This window comes from Cydia splendana, chromosome 8 (genome assembly GCF_910591565.1).
Source record: "Cydia splendana chromosome 8, ilCydSple1.2, whole genome shotgun sequence".
In the NCBI taxonomy this organism is placed as follows: Eukaryota; Metazoa; Arthropoda; class Insecta; order Lepidoptera; family Tortricidae; genus Cydia; species Cydia splendana.
The window spans coordinates 20,072,975-20,086,781 of NC_085967.1; the positions used below are offsets into that span (position 1 = coordinate 20,072,975).

Here is a 13,807-nt window from a genome sequence, read left to right on the forward strand (position 1 = left end):
AAACCGGTTTATGTCAAAAAGTGAGGCCCAAGGCCGAGCTCCACCTAACATCGAAGACCACATTCCGACGCCTTCCCATCCGAGGCCAGAGGCTGAGCTGCAGGTAAGCATACAGCTTAGAATCGAACGCCAAGTGTGAGCTTGGCTGACGGCCGAATGCGCGGAGTGCCGATTACGGCGCGCTTCTGTGCGAGGCCGAAGGCCAAGCTGCAAGAGGGCAGAGCTTGGAATTGGTCCAGTGTAAGCAAGACCGAAGGCCGATAAAGACCGTGGCCACAGTGTTAAAGACCTCTGGGGCTCTCCTGTAGGTGCATTCGTACGAGGCCAAAGGCCGTGCTGCAGTGGAGCTAAGATTGGAGAAGAACCAAGCAATTTAAAAGCGAGGCCAAAAGTTACGCTCCAAACAGGGCCGAAAACTTGGAGGTTCAGATAGCGGCTTACTTCTATGCGAGCGATGCGAGGCCAAAGATTGGTCTGCGAGAGAGCAAAGCTTGAAATTTGAACAATGGCCAAGCTTAAAATGAGACCTGATTCCGTTTCCGACGCCTTCCGTGCAAAGCCAACGGCCGGACCTTTGGGCGTGAAAACGCTTAATATCTGAAATTAACCCCCTTTTACACCTTTTTAAGACATTTAAACCATGCTTGCAACAATTGAATTCGCGGTGAATGACGGATGAGCTAGCCAGCTGGCAAAATTAGTCATTTCGTTGGTCTAACACTAGTAGCGCGGTTACCAAACAGAAAAGTTTGAATTTACCATCGATATTTTAGAATTATATGGACGTAAAATACCTTTTGAATGTCTATAAGCTATTCAGACTGGCGCCGTTAAAGATCTAAACTAGATAAAATATAAATTATCTGATTCTGAAAGTAGTAGTATTTAACAAGGTCACGCCGATGCCACGCCGATAGCGCAGCGTCGGCGGCGGCGGCGCGTAAATTTTGTCGGCGGCGGCGGCGCGCCGGCGCGGCGCTCATATCTAGTATCCACTAAAGCTACATTTCTATGGGCACTTGTAACATAATGGAAAATCGAAAAAACATAGTAGGAATAAATTTGTAAATTGGGACTTGGGACACTTATTTCTCCTGCTGTAATTCTTAGTGCTCGTGATTCTAAGAGTAGGTAACCTAAAAATTCTGGGAATCCTAAGAAATTCTAGGAATCCTAAGAATACATAAACTTACAACGATAACAAACTGCATTTACAAAATCTGAGGGACAACAGCCTATACGAATATGATGGTCGTTATTGTCTACGTGACAGCGTGATAAAACGGAGTCCGTCACTTTATATCCCACGGTGTTAAAGAGTGACAGTTATTTTATCACGTGGATAAAGATGAATAAAGCCATAATACGCCGGCTGAATTGACTTAGATAACTCGCAACAATAAACTGTAATTTTGCTTCAATTCCACCAAAAAAGAGTAAGTAGATAAATATGTATTAGATATGTATGTATCATGTCATGAGCATATTATCTACGCAATGTCAAGATAAAGTAATGAAACTGCATACCGTGCACCTGCACTCATACAACTCATACAAGTCTGAGACAAAAGCGCAGAACAATGCTTGGGTAATGGGATATTATATAGAAACTCTTTGTGTAGATGTGACACGGTTGTGTCTTGTGTCCATGCGTAGTACTTGAAATAAATGCTTTAGTAGGACTATAAACATTTTATGGCGAGACAGGACCACACGGCGGACACGCTATAGTACGGAAATCATTTTATGGCGTTATTCATAAACGCGTTACTGGGCTGAATTAGCTATGAATCATTTGTCTTTATCTGTCATTTTGAATTATGTATTTGTAAGAAAGGGATAAAACCTATTTAACTAAATCAGGCCCGTAAAATTTTATGAATACGGGGGTAGTATTGTGTTTGCGCACGACAATCTTGTTGACAATCTGTTGGTTTCCTTGCAACATATTTAATTTCGTTTTACTAGATCTCAATACGGAATACCTAATAGTATCAAAATGTTTGAATCTCATAATGCCTATTTTTTTTCACATATCCAAAATACCTAAACTTCAAATCGACGAGGTGTCGCAACACCTTAAATTAACTTGACTAGTTAGCACTAAGTGCTATAATAATATTATCGTCTTTCAAAGGCTGCAGTGTTCGGATAATCAAGGTTCTACTATTTCTTTTCCGACGACGGCTGGATTTTGTAATAACATCAGCTTGTTTTTCGACAAAGGCCTCCTCTAAAGATTTCCACCTCTCTCTCTATGGTCTCTCTCTTTTAATCCATCCTTTGCTGGCCAGTGGCCACTCTTCTGTGGACATCTTCCCATTTATTTTATAGAAATAACGCTATTCACTAGGGAATGCTTCCGGGATGTTTATAGCGAGTACCGGGAATTCCTGGTTCTGAGACTGAGTTTTTATAGAAACGTCTAAATTCGTGCATCATCATCTTCCTCGCTCACGGCTCATGGGAGCCTGGGGTCCACTTGGCAACTACTCCCAAGAATTGGCGTAGACACTAGTTTTTACGAAAGCGACTGCCATCGGACCTTCCAACCCAAACGGTAAACTAGGCCTTATTGGAATTAGTCCGGTTTCCTCACGATGTTTTCCTTCACCGAAAAGCAACTGGTAAATATCAATATAAAAACTCATTGGTACGAGCCGGGGTTTGAACCCGCGACCTCCGGATTGAAAGTCGCAATAATCTATACAAATTGAGAAACTGCACATCGCGTCACGCGTCATGTGACTACACTACAGTCAATTAGGCAAATTAAGCCGAGGCCGGCGGCAGGTCAATTGCGCCTGTTAGCTCCCTTATATAACCAGTTGTGTAACCTGTACGTGGGGAAATGCGTCTAGATGAAATGAGTGGCTGAGATTTTTCGCATCTAGGGCTCTAAGCTCTCTGGCACGCGTCAAATTCCTATGACGAAAAGGCCAATCGAAACTAAAATAACGTAACTACATAAGGAAACGTCAGGTGGCAAACGAAAACTCGTAATTACCATGGTCGAATAAAACATGGTCTTCTATTCCCAGAGTGACACGGGCCTACGTCACAATAACATGGCCGCTATATATAGCGCTATCGCATATTATCATATAGCGCTGTCGCATGATGACGTAGGCTTGTGTCAGTTAGGTGACCTAGAAAAGACGGGAATAGAGTACCAGGCGGAGTATATTATTATACCATGGTAATTACAACAAGTTCAGAAACATATGGAACCGTACGGTAGTACCAAAACAAGGTTGATATATTATATTATTTTTAATTTCCTCGCTCCATCGTAGGCCACGTCTACGCCTCGGCTAGTCTGTGGCCATGAGTAAGCCCATTCATAATAATAATAAAAAAATTGAGTTGTGTTAGTTGTATATCAGGGACCAAAGTTCTTAAAAAATTTTTTTTTACTCGCTTTGCCACTCTAGACCTCGGTGTGTAGCTAAAATAAAATAAAAATAAAAATAAAAATATTTTTATTGACAAAAACAAGTTACAGGTAGGTGTTGAAGTCCCTGACTTCTGAGCTAGGTAAAGACCTGTGTTACAGAAGTCAGTGTCCTCTCCCAGACAATAGAAACAGAATGAAGATTATCAAATAAGGCTTTAAGGCATTAAGTAGCTCTCAGGAGATCTTCCTCAGTCAGTGCACATCGTTGAGCACAAGGAATACTGTTACATATGTATTGTTGTTTGGGGGACTCCACACTCGCAAATGTATCGCCTTTGTCACCCAATTCCCCATCTCAGGAGGTTATCTTTTGACCGAACAACTCCCGTCCTAAGTCGAAAGCTTTCCATATTAATATTACCCACTTTTCCTTTCCCCTGGAGGCTGGAGTGAGTTTTGGTTGTCACGTGACGACATAATTACGTGAATTTTCGTTCGCATCTGTCATCACAATTTTTTTTTAGATTTTTTATCGATATAGTATTATCTTGGCTACGACTCCTGCGTGCGCAGCATGGTTCCATTTTTATCGCCTGTCACTATGCCCGTCACTTTCGCACTTACGTACTTGTTAGAACGTGACAGGCATGGTGACAAGCTATAAAAATGCGACCGTGCTACCGCTGCTGTACAAACACATGTCTCAATAAAACTTAATCTTACATAACATTCCAGCATTGCCGAAATAAATGGAAGATAACTTGGCTACCAGCCATGACATTTCGTTTATGCCAAGCGTCCGCCGAATCGAAAGACACGTTTCAGATATTATAGACAGAAGGTTATGAGAGCCAAGTTAGCACACAACCTTCCAAAAAGGAAATAGACAATTTAACTGCATTTTTAGATGTTAATGCAGAGAACAAGGGCAAGACTCATCACGGCAACTTGTTATTGATAATTATAGATTCTTTCTCCAATTTAGGTGGTTGTTTAATCAGATTTGAATAAATAGTGACCAAAGTGGACCACAAGATGTTACCTTAGGAAAAACGATTTGATTTGGTCACTTCGAATGTCACAATCTTTATTTCGATTGTGATTAAATCAACCACATCAAGGATTAAGCCATCCTACTCATTTCAAATATACCTATGCTTTTTTGTAAGTAGCTTTTTTTGACCCGACGGTCACAGCCAAGCCATCGCCTTCCCCTCTTCTATTTCGCCTGCGCTCAAAAGCAAGGGCAACACACAATGCAATAAACGTCCATATTTGAGCTTGCATTTTCTTTGCAGGAGTCTATGAAAACCTTCCACCTGCTCCTGAACGAGACGTCCCGACGACTCCAGGGGCTGACCAAACGGCTTGGGACTTGCGTGGACAAGTCCAGGCCCTACCACGAGGCTGTGGCTGCCGCTGCAACAGCGAGAACAGAGTGCCAGAAGGCTGCTGTGCAGTTCCAAAGAGCTAGTGGTAAGTTGTATTTCTGTTCAAAGTGATCTGCATCTACTATTTCCACTACTAGGTATTTAAAATATTTAAATTCTACTAGGTAATAGAATTGAAAACGAGTGGTCAATAGAGTCGGACCAAAAAAAGTCTGCAGCGGATTTGATAGTCCACGCAGTGCAAGTGTCATTTATACGTCATAATTTCATAGAAGTATGACGTTTAAAATACCACTTGCACTGCGTGGGCTATCAAATCCGCTGCAGACTATTCTTGGTCTGACTCTACCAAGGGAATATATTTCAAAGATAGCATTTCACAGTTTTCCACAGATTTTTGAGTGACAAAATCGAGCGCTCGAAATTGAAAAATCGGCCCTCTGAACCATATTAACCAGTGTAATCTTATCAGTGGTCTGGTTTTAAAGCCGTGGAATCAATGCCACATTATTGCAGTACTTTATCGGGCAGCGGATGTTCCTCTCTTATCACTATTATCAGTGCTATTAAACGGACCGCCAAGGCTGTGTAAGCCTTCAAAGAGGGCCAGTGTGGGCTTTGCATGGGGCATTTTACTGAAACTTGTCCACGTCAACTTTTTATGAAAAATTATGTTACTTCTGACCCTCTAGCTTGACTTGCGTTCACGCACGCTACTCCATTCTTGAAGTCACGCTACGTGTATGAAGTCGCGCGCGAGAGCTCAAGTCATGCTAGAGGGTCTGGATCACGAGGTCTTTCGATTCTGACAGGAGAAAAAAAGTGTCCCATCCATACTTTTTTCGTACCGTCCATTCCGTTACCATCATACAAAGTCAAAAAACTAATATTAATAAGTTCTATTTTTTGCCCATCCGATTTAGGCTTTAGGCGGTTTAGGCAGATTCAGATTTGTGCTATAAGTTAAGTCAGAATAAACTAAGTGATACACAATAAAATAAATAATGATGCTATACCTTGAATAAATCGACATGTGTCGCATTTGAACGAAATTTCAGATCGATAAGTGATTAGATTCATGAAAATTTGAACAGCCAGCAGCTGTTTTTGTCCTTATTGATCATTATATAACGGCCACGGTCACTTTAGCCTAGTTTAGCCTACCTAGTGACCCTGTCTGCGAAATGCAAACCTAGGGTTCCTGGGTTCAAATCCAATCCAAGTACCTTAGATAAGGATTTTAATGAAAATGTTTTGTCTTTTCCACAAATTTTGGAATTGTAATTGGTCTTTTTGTTTTTACTACCTACCTCTGCTCATCCCCAGTTCTTAGATATATGGGTAACCAAAAATAAACCGGACAAGTGCGAGTCGGACTCGCCCACCGAGGGTTCCGTACTTTTTAGTATTTGTTGTTATAGCGGCAACAGAAATACATAATCTTTGAAAATTTGGTGACAGACAGACGGTCAGTGGAGCCTTAGTAATAGGGCCCTTTGGGTATGTCATATACGGAACCCTAAAAACGGGCATTCTCTCTCGTTTCTCCGTAACACATGTAGAATCTGGAATGAGCTGTACTTTGCATTGCGACCTAGGGTTCTTTAAAAAGCAATTATTCTGGGTTCTTAAATGCCGGCAACAAATAGTTGCTCCTTGTTGCTCTATCTGTAATTTTTAAGCAAATCGATTTAAAGGTACGATTTAGAATTGCCTTTCCACATACTCATTTTGTCAACATTGTCATCTTTTCCCAAAAATCACAGAAAAAATCTTTAAATTAGGTACATCTCTTTGTCTACTTCCAACCTTCTGTTTAAACATTTAGAGCTGAATTTCCAATGGATAATTTTGACGTTATTTATACTTCACGCTCCACATTGCTCGGAAGTCAGCAATGTGCGAGGTCACGGTCAAGAACCAGGAGACCGTTAGCTTCCGTACTGATTTCAACATGGTTTGTGTTCAGAAACGCATTACATTGTAATGTGTTTGCGTACGCTTCTTTTGGTTTGACAGGTAAATCACCTTTTAAGATTTTGTCCCTATTTACCCCAGCGATCCCTATTCACCCCGGTTGACTACTATTAAATAAAAAATTTGCTTTACTAAGTGACACTTTTAGGTACTTACGCTACTCTTTCTAACAAACAAAATTTCTCTGTGTTGTTTTCATTTGATATTACAGTGGAATCCGTTTATTATGACTCCGCTTATACTGACCAACCGCTTACTATGACCTAATACTGTGCGAAGTTTTGTTTTTTTATATAAAATTCTTTGTGACAAAGTCGGATAAGATGACTTCGCTTATAGTGACAACCCGCTTACTATGACCTATAAATCCTATTTTCGTGAAATTATGTCCCGTTATACTGACATATTTGCTGGTATTCCTGGCCGTCCCGTCTTTCCCTGCGAGGAGGAGGGAGGTTTGGTGCGTTCGTGGCGTGTAAGTTGTTTTTGTTCTGATTCTCAGTGACAAGTTGATAATTGGTACAACCTCATAAAACTCATCTCTCACATAAAGGAATTTGAGACTAATTTGGAAAAATTAACAAAAATAAGAAGTTAATCAACTATGCTTTATATGACATCCGCTTAGTATGACGTGTTTGTCACTTCCCTTCGCATGTCATTATATGCGGATTCTACTGTACATGAAGGCACGGAATACACTGATTTTATGAACTGAACTGTTTAACCGTCCACCTTACGAAGGTTTTAGAAATGAGAAAAGGCTTAAGAAATTCCTAATCAGTAATAAAATACGCCCTTGTAACCGAATCGATACTCGCAGCACGCGATCGTGATAATATCAGTTTTATTAGGCACAATCATGTAGGTTATAATTATGAGGCTATTAAATAAGCGATAGCTTTTACTATGTATAGTATCATTCACGTATTGTGATAACTCATAGATAACGTAGCAGGTGCATTTGTGCGTATCTGGGGGGCTAGCCATGATGACAACAGCGAATCGTACATCAACAAACTTCTTCCTCACGTTATCCCGGCATTTTGCCACGGCTCATGAAAGCCTGGGGTCCGCTTGACAACTTATCCCAAGAATTGACGTAGGCACAAGTTTTTACGGAAGCGACTGCCATCTGACCTTCTAACCCGGAGGGGAAACTAGGCGTTATTGGGATTAGCCCGGTTTGCTCACGATGTTTTCCTTCACCGAAAAGCGACTGGTAAATATGAACGGATATTTCGTACATAAGTTCCGAAAAACTCATTGGTACGAGCCGGGGGTTGAACCCGCGACCTCCGGATTGAAAGTCGCACGCTCTTACCGCTAGGCCACCAGCGCTTTTCACATCAACAAACGCCAAACTAAAAGAACAGATGCTACAAAAAGTCGCGACTTTTTCCATACATTATTTACGTATGGATTGGCGTTTCCTATCAAAGATTGACATCTTGACTAGGCCCCCTGATATGCTGACTCTACTTAATCGAATTCAGAGGGCCTACCGCTGACATCGATAATCGAAATTTCGTCGCTGAAATGTGCAAAAATAACCAATAACTTCATATCTCAACCATAGCCAACAGTTAAGGTGACGAGCGACGCCAAGTTTAAGGACCTATACAAATAACAATGTATATTACATCGGCAGCAAGTCAAACGAGTATGCGTACGCGCAAGTCATCAATTGCTTGCAAGCCGCCTGATAACCGCCTTCCGCCGCGGGGGCGCATTCCATAACGCCCGTGTCACGTCGATATTATAAAGAGATTCTATCGGTGTTACGTCGATCTATTCATATTATAAGTATTGTATATTATTTCAAACACGCGTGTAAATATTGATATTAACTCCGTAATAATAGTAAACATGGTGATGCGCGCTAGCAATGAAATTACGTACCACATTACCGGCCTAGATCAGCAAAGTAATTGGATTGGATGCGCGTCACATACATTTATAATATGGATATATATTCATCTTTTGTGTAATGTATCTTTTATAATTATGAAACATACATGCGTGAATATTATAATATCTTCTGTTATTGAAAATACTAGCGACCCGCCCCGGCTTCCCACGGGTTTATTATACACTTAAACCTTCCTCAAGAATCACTATTGCTACCAAGGTGAAAACCGAATGAAAATCCGTTCAGTAGTTTATGAGTTTATCGCGAACATACATACACACAAACAGACTAACGCGGCGGGGTACTTTGTTTTATAATGTGTAGTGATACTGCAGAACGTCGCATTTGGTGTGTTTGTGCAAGAAATTTTCAGACAATATTACTGGCTAGTAACTTACCCTTCACCACCATTACGAGTAACATGACATTTTTTAATGTTTTGGATTTGCCTGTCTCATATAACTATACGACCTCACTTATGTTCGCCCGTTAATATCATGCTCGGTGAGCACCCCCTTACTTCCAGTCTATGAATATACTAGCTCTGAATATGTGGGTTAAAATTAACCTTCTTGTTTCAAACTGTTTATAAAACATTACCGTCATAAACTCATAATAAATTCAATGTTGCCTTATCAAACAGACAAGGTCAGTGTCAGTGATAATTTTTTATACGCCTCTATGACCACATGTTCTTATCAGGAACCTATTTACAAAACATTTTGCCTTGACTATGAATCTGCAAGACTAGTAGAACTTGACAGCGAGTTTCGTAACATTCATATGCAATCGAAGGTTTCACTTTAACTGGTCTTCAGTTAACTCTAACTGTGACAAGTACTTTTAATGATATAATAGTGTTTGTATTAAAACATTTACCTAGTGACTTCATTGTTTGTTTCGAGTCGTTAATGTACATAAATGCGTATAAACTATAAACATTACATTAGTGTTTATTACACTTGGACATGACAATGTTTATTTTGTATTAATTTTGCTAATGGAACTTTCTTTGGAATGGTATATCGACGAATTTCTTTGGAATGGTATAACAACTTACTTACTTACTTACTGCCGTGGCGCAGCGACCCGAAGTGGATCTTGGCCTCTGACACTAAGGAACGCCATGCTTCTCTGTCTAGCGCCGTTTCTGTCCAATCGACGGCACCGAGCTCGTTCAGATCTTTCACGACCTCATCGCTCCAGCGATACCTAGGACGCCCAACTGGTCGTCGACCATCCGGACGGCCCGAATACGCTCTCCACACTGCTCGATCTTCACCCATACGGACCACGTGCCCGAGCCATCGGAGTCTTGAGGCTTTCGTTTCTCCTACTATGTTGGGCTCGGCCGCCAGATCTTCGATTTCCTGGTTCCTGCGTATCCTCCACGAGCCATCCTCTCCGCGAGTGGGTCCCAGTATCTTCCGGTAGATCCTCCGCTCAGCCACCAGCAGTGCGTATTCCTCTCTTTGTGTTAGGGTCCAGGCTTCGCATCCGTACATCAAGATCGGCCTGATTATGGTCTTGTATATACGGAGTTTCGTGTTTCTGGTCATTAGCCTGGACACCAACACTTTGTGAAGAGCAGCTGTGTACCGGAGAGCGCTCTGAATTCGGGTTTGGATCTCCTATTCCCTCCGATTGCTGTCAGTGACGATACATCCCAGATATTTAAATTTCTCTACACCTTTGTAAGAGGTTTGTCCTATCGTGAGGTCTTTATTCCTACGAATAGAGTTGTTTCTGTATCGCTTCATATGAAGGTACTCAGTTTTTTCCTGACTAATTCGTAGGCCAACCTTCACTGCCTCTTCCTCTAGGCTCTGAGCAGCCCTACGGACATCCGCCTCGTTTTCTCCCAGGAGGGCTATACCCAATAATTCGGTGGCTACCGTTCAACTCTACTCCGCCACCAGAGGCTATGACTTTCTTGGGGACATACTCGAGCACCAAGTTGAAAAGTATGGGAGAGAGCGCATCCCCTTGCTTGAGACCCGTACCGACATCAAACTGGTCTGTTAGGCCGACTCCCGTTTTCACCGTCATTTTGCTCGTTGAAGTAGCGACTCTCAGCATCCTCACCAGCTTGTTGGGTATTTTAAAAGACTGCAGAATGCTGTACAACGACTCACGATCAATACTGTCATATGCCTTCTTAAAATCAACGAAGAGGATAATTAACAAACTAGGATATATTATGTGCCCCGCTGGGAAACGGCCGTGCCTTTCTTAAAACACTGACTTCTACATGTGTAATACCACTTACGTATAATAAAAGAAACAAAAATTAAAACAAAATTTTTCATCAAAAAACATTACAGTATAACCAGTCAAATCAGTTCCTTTTTTCGAAATGTCGAAACGATTTGAATTTATATGAAACACTAGCATGTAACGTCACAATCAAATTACCTACTCTTTATAGTTTTATATGGGTTTAAAATAGAAATTGTGTGTAAAAATAACTGCTGTCTACGTTTCTCTATTAATCTTCTGGTGCTTTATTTCTTGCGTGGTGTGAATTTATTTATTTTAAATACAGTCAAGTACCCTATTGATGCTAACAATGTAATAATAATCTTCTACAGAATTAATACTATACACACTTGGCTGGCGGGATGACCCAAAATGAGTTTTAGCCTCCAACACAAAAGAGACGCCACTTTACTCGGTCCAGAGCGGTATCACGCCAGCTTTCGCCGACACCGAGCTCACGGAGATCTGCCTCCACGCTATCTGCCCAACAATATTTAGGATGACCAACAGGACGGCGACCAGTTGGTCGACCCAAGTAGGCCCTTTTGGCTGCCCGCTGTTCACTCATCCTTTCGAGGTGTCCAAGCCAGCGGAGACGATGCGCTTTGGTCTCACCTATAAAGTATATTCGGCTCGGCTATTAGATGTTCTGTTTCGGCATTCTTTCGGATCCTCCAACAGACCAACACACAATACTATACAAAGCTTTTTTTTTTTCAGAGCTCCACGCAGCAGCTAAAGAGACAGTGACATTAGCCGAGCAGCGTTTCGTGAGCAAGCAGGATGAGTGGCAGTTCGACAGCAACTGGCAGGAGGTGCTCAACCACGCCATCATCAAGGTAAGTTATAATATATATCCCAGTATTACAAGCCCAATATTACAGGGTTCTATGTTACATTTTCAAGATAGTTGAAATTCGACTTAATATCACTATAACAACGTTTAAATTTCAGTTCGATAAGAGTGGAACATAGAACCCTGTAATATTGGGCCAGCGTTATACAGCGTGGAAAAGTTTAAGCCCTGGAGGAAAAGTGCCTTTTACTTAAAGGAAACATTCTTTTATTTTTAGGGTTCCGTACCCAAAACGGGACCCTATTACTAAGACTTCGCTGTCCGTCCGTCCGTCCGTCCGTCCGTCCGTCCGTCCGTCCGTCTGTCTGTCACCAGGCTGTATCTCACGAACCGTGATAGCTAGACAGTTGAAATTTTCACAGATGATGTATTTCTGTTGCCGCTATAACAACAAATACTAAAAACAGAATAAAATAAAGATTTAAATGGGGCTCCCATACAACAAACGTGATTTTTGACCAAAGTTAAGCAACGTCGGGCGTGGTCAGTACTTGGATGGGTGACCGTTTGTTTTTGCATTTTTTTTTCGTTTTTTTTTTCATTATGGTACCCTTCGTGCGCGAGTCCGACTCGCACTTGCCCGGTTTTTTTGAAATAAACAAAACTGCATTCACAGATATTTTTTTAATTAGCCTGGGAATCGAACCAACTAAAAATAAAAAATAAAAGCTTTTGCTATTTTATTCCACTAGTTGATACAGTTCATGTTGATGTTAAAATTTCTCCAAGTAACATTTACACCTATACTGCAAATGTTTTTGTTAATGTTGGTCCCTGACAGATTATATTTGTTTCTTTCAGGTCATGGATGCAGAGAAAAGAAAAGCGGAAAGCGGCCGCGAGCACCAAAAGAAAGCCGCTGCCTTCATCATAGCCGAGAAGAAGGTGGCACAGCTGGAAGAAAACTTGAAACGCAACATCATCAAGTCTCGCCTCTACTTCGAAGAGAAGAAACTATGCGACGAGCAGCTCCAAACACAGAACAAAAAGATTGAGAAACTCCAACGCCTGATAGCGGATGCCAAATGCAGGTACTCAAAATCCCTTAAAGCATTAGAGGAAATATCCGAAGAAATTCATAGAAGAAGAGGCGAGTATACTGGAAAAGAAATCCCTGTAGGTCCACGGGAGCCAGGAGTAGGGGCGGAAAGAGATCCGATACATGATGAAGTTAAACTTGAAGAGGAAACTGATGGAGTAGAAAAGGACGAGGAATCTAGTCTCCAAGAACTGAGAATGCGTGTGAGGGAGCTAGCACTTAAACCTATCGATAGAACTGATGTGGAAACAGATGAGGCTTGGGCGTTAGAGCTTAATGAAACTATCAATAAACTCGACCAGCTGCTAATGATGAAGGAAAATAACCAACAGAAAAGATCCAAATTCACAGCCAGTTCCCCGAGAAACGCTAGCGCTCCGTCTACAAGCACGAATTCAGCTTTCAAATACAGTCAACCACCCAGCGATTCTTGGAAAAATGAGACTAATTTAACCCGCGTCAAATCTAGGAGTCGCGAAGTCATGTATGATCATAACCCTATACCTATAAGCAAGACGGAGAAATCTAAAAGCATGATGTCTTTAGATGTCTTGGCTTTAGCTCGAGATACAAATATTATGGACAGGGAGTCCTACTTAAAAGCGGTTATTGAAGATAAGAGTCCAACTGGCACATATACTGAAAGTAATTCGGATAGGAACGATAGTCCAGATGAGATTTTAATGGTCGAATGCGACTCAAGCGACTCTACGCAGAACCCAGTCATAAGGATGACCAGTTCTACTGTCACTGACAGCGATAATAGTTAAATTTATGGAAACTTTAAGAGTCAATTGAATGTCTGAAATAAAAAATCTAAATGTTGCATATCTGTTTTCTATGCGTGAATTATAGTAAGTTTTTTCATAGTTTTTGTAATATATTTGCAGGTTATGTTCATGTGTTGTACATTTTTTAGAGTTCGAGTTTCATTTTGATACCTGCGATGTTATAAAATGAAATAAAAATCGGAACA

At 41.2% G+C, this 13,807-nt stretch overlaps 1 protein-coding gene across 2 annotated transcripts in view; it reads left to right on the top strand.

The window, feature by feature from the left end:
* The window catches only part of LOC134793015 (SH3 domain-binding protein 5 homolog), a 39,637-nt gene extending 25,830 nt beyond the window's left edge, over window positions 1–13,807 (top strand). For both annotated transcript variants that reach the window (XM_063764537.1, XM_063764536.1), the window contains 3 exons: window positions 4,696–4,873; window positions 11,657–11,775; window positions 12,594–13,807. In XM_063764537.1, coding sequence (XP_063620607.1) covers window positions 4,696–4,873; window positions 11,657–11,775; window positions 12,594–13,601 — 1,305 coding nt within the window. In that variant the 3' untranslated portion in view covers window positions 13,602–13,807. The remainder of the gene's footprint in view (window positions 1–4,695; window positions 4,874–11,656; window positions 11,776–12,593) is intronic.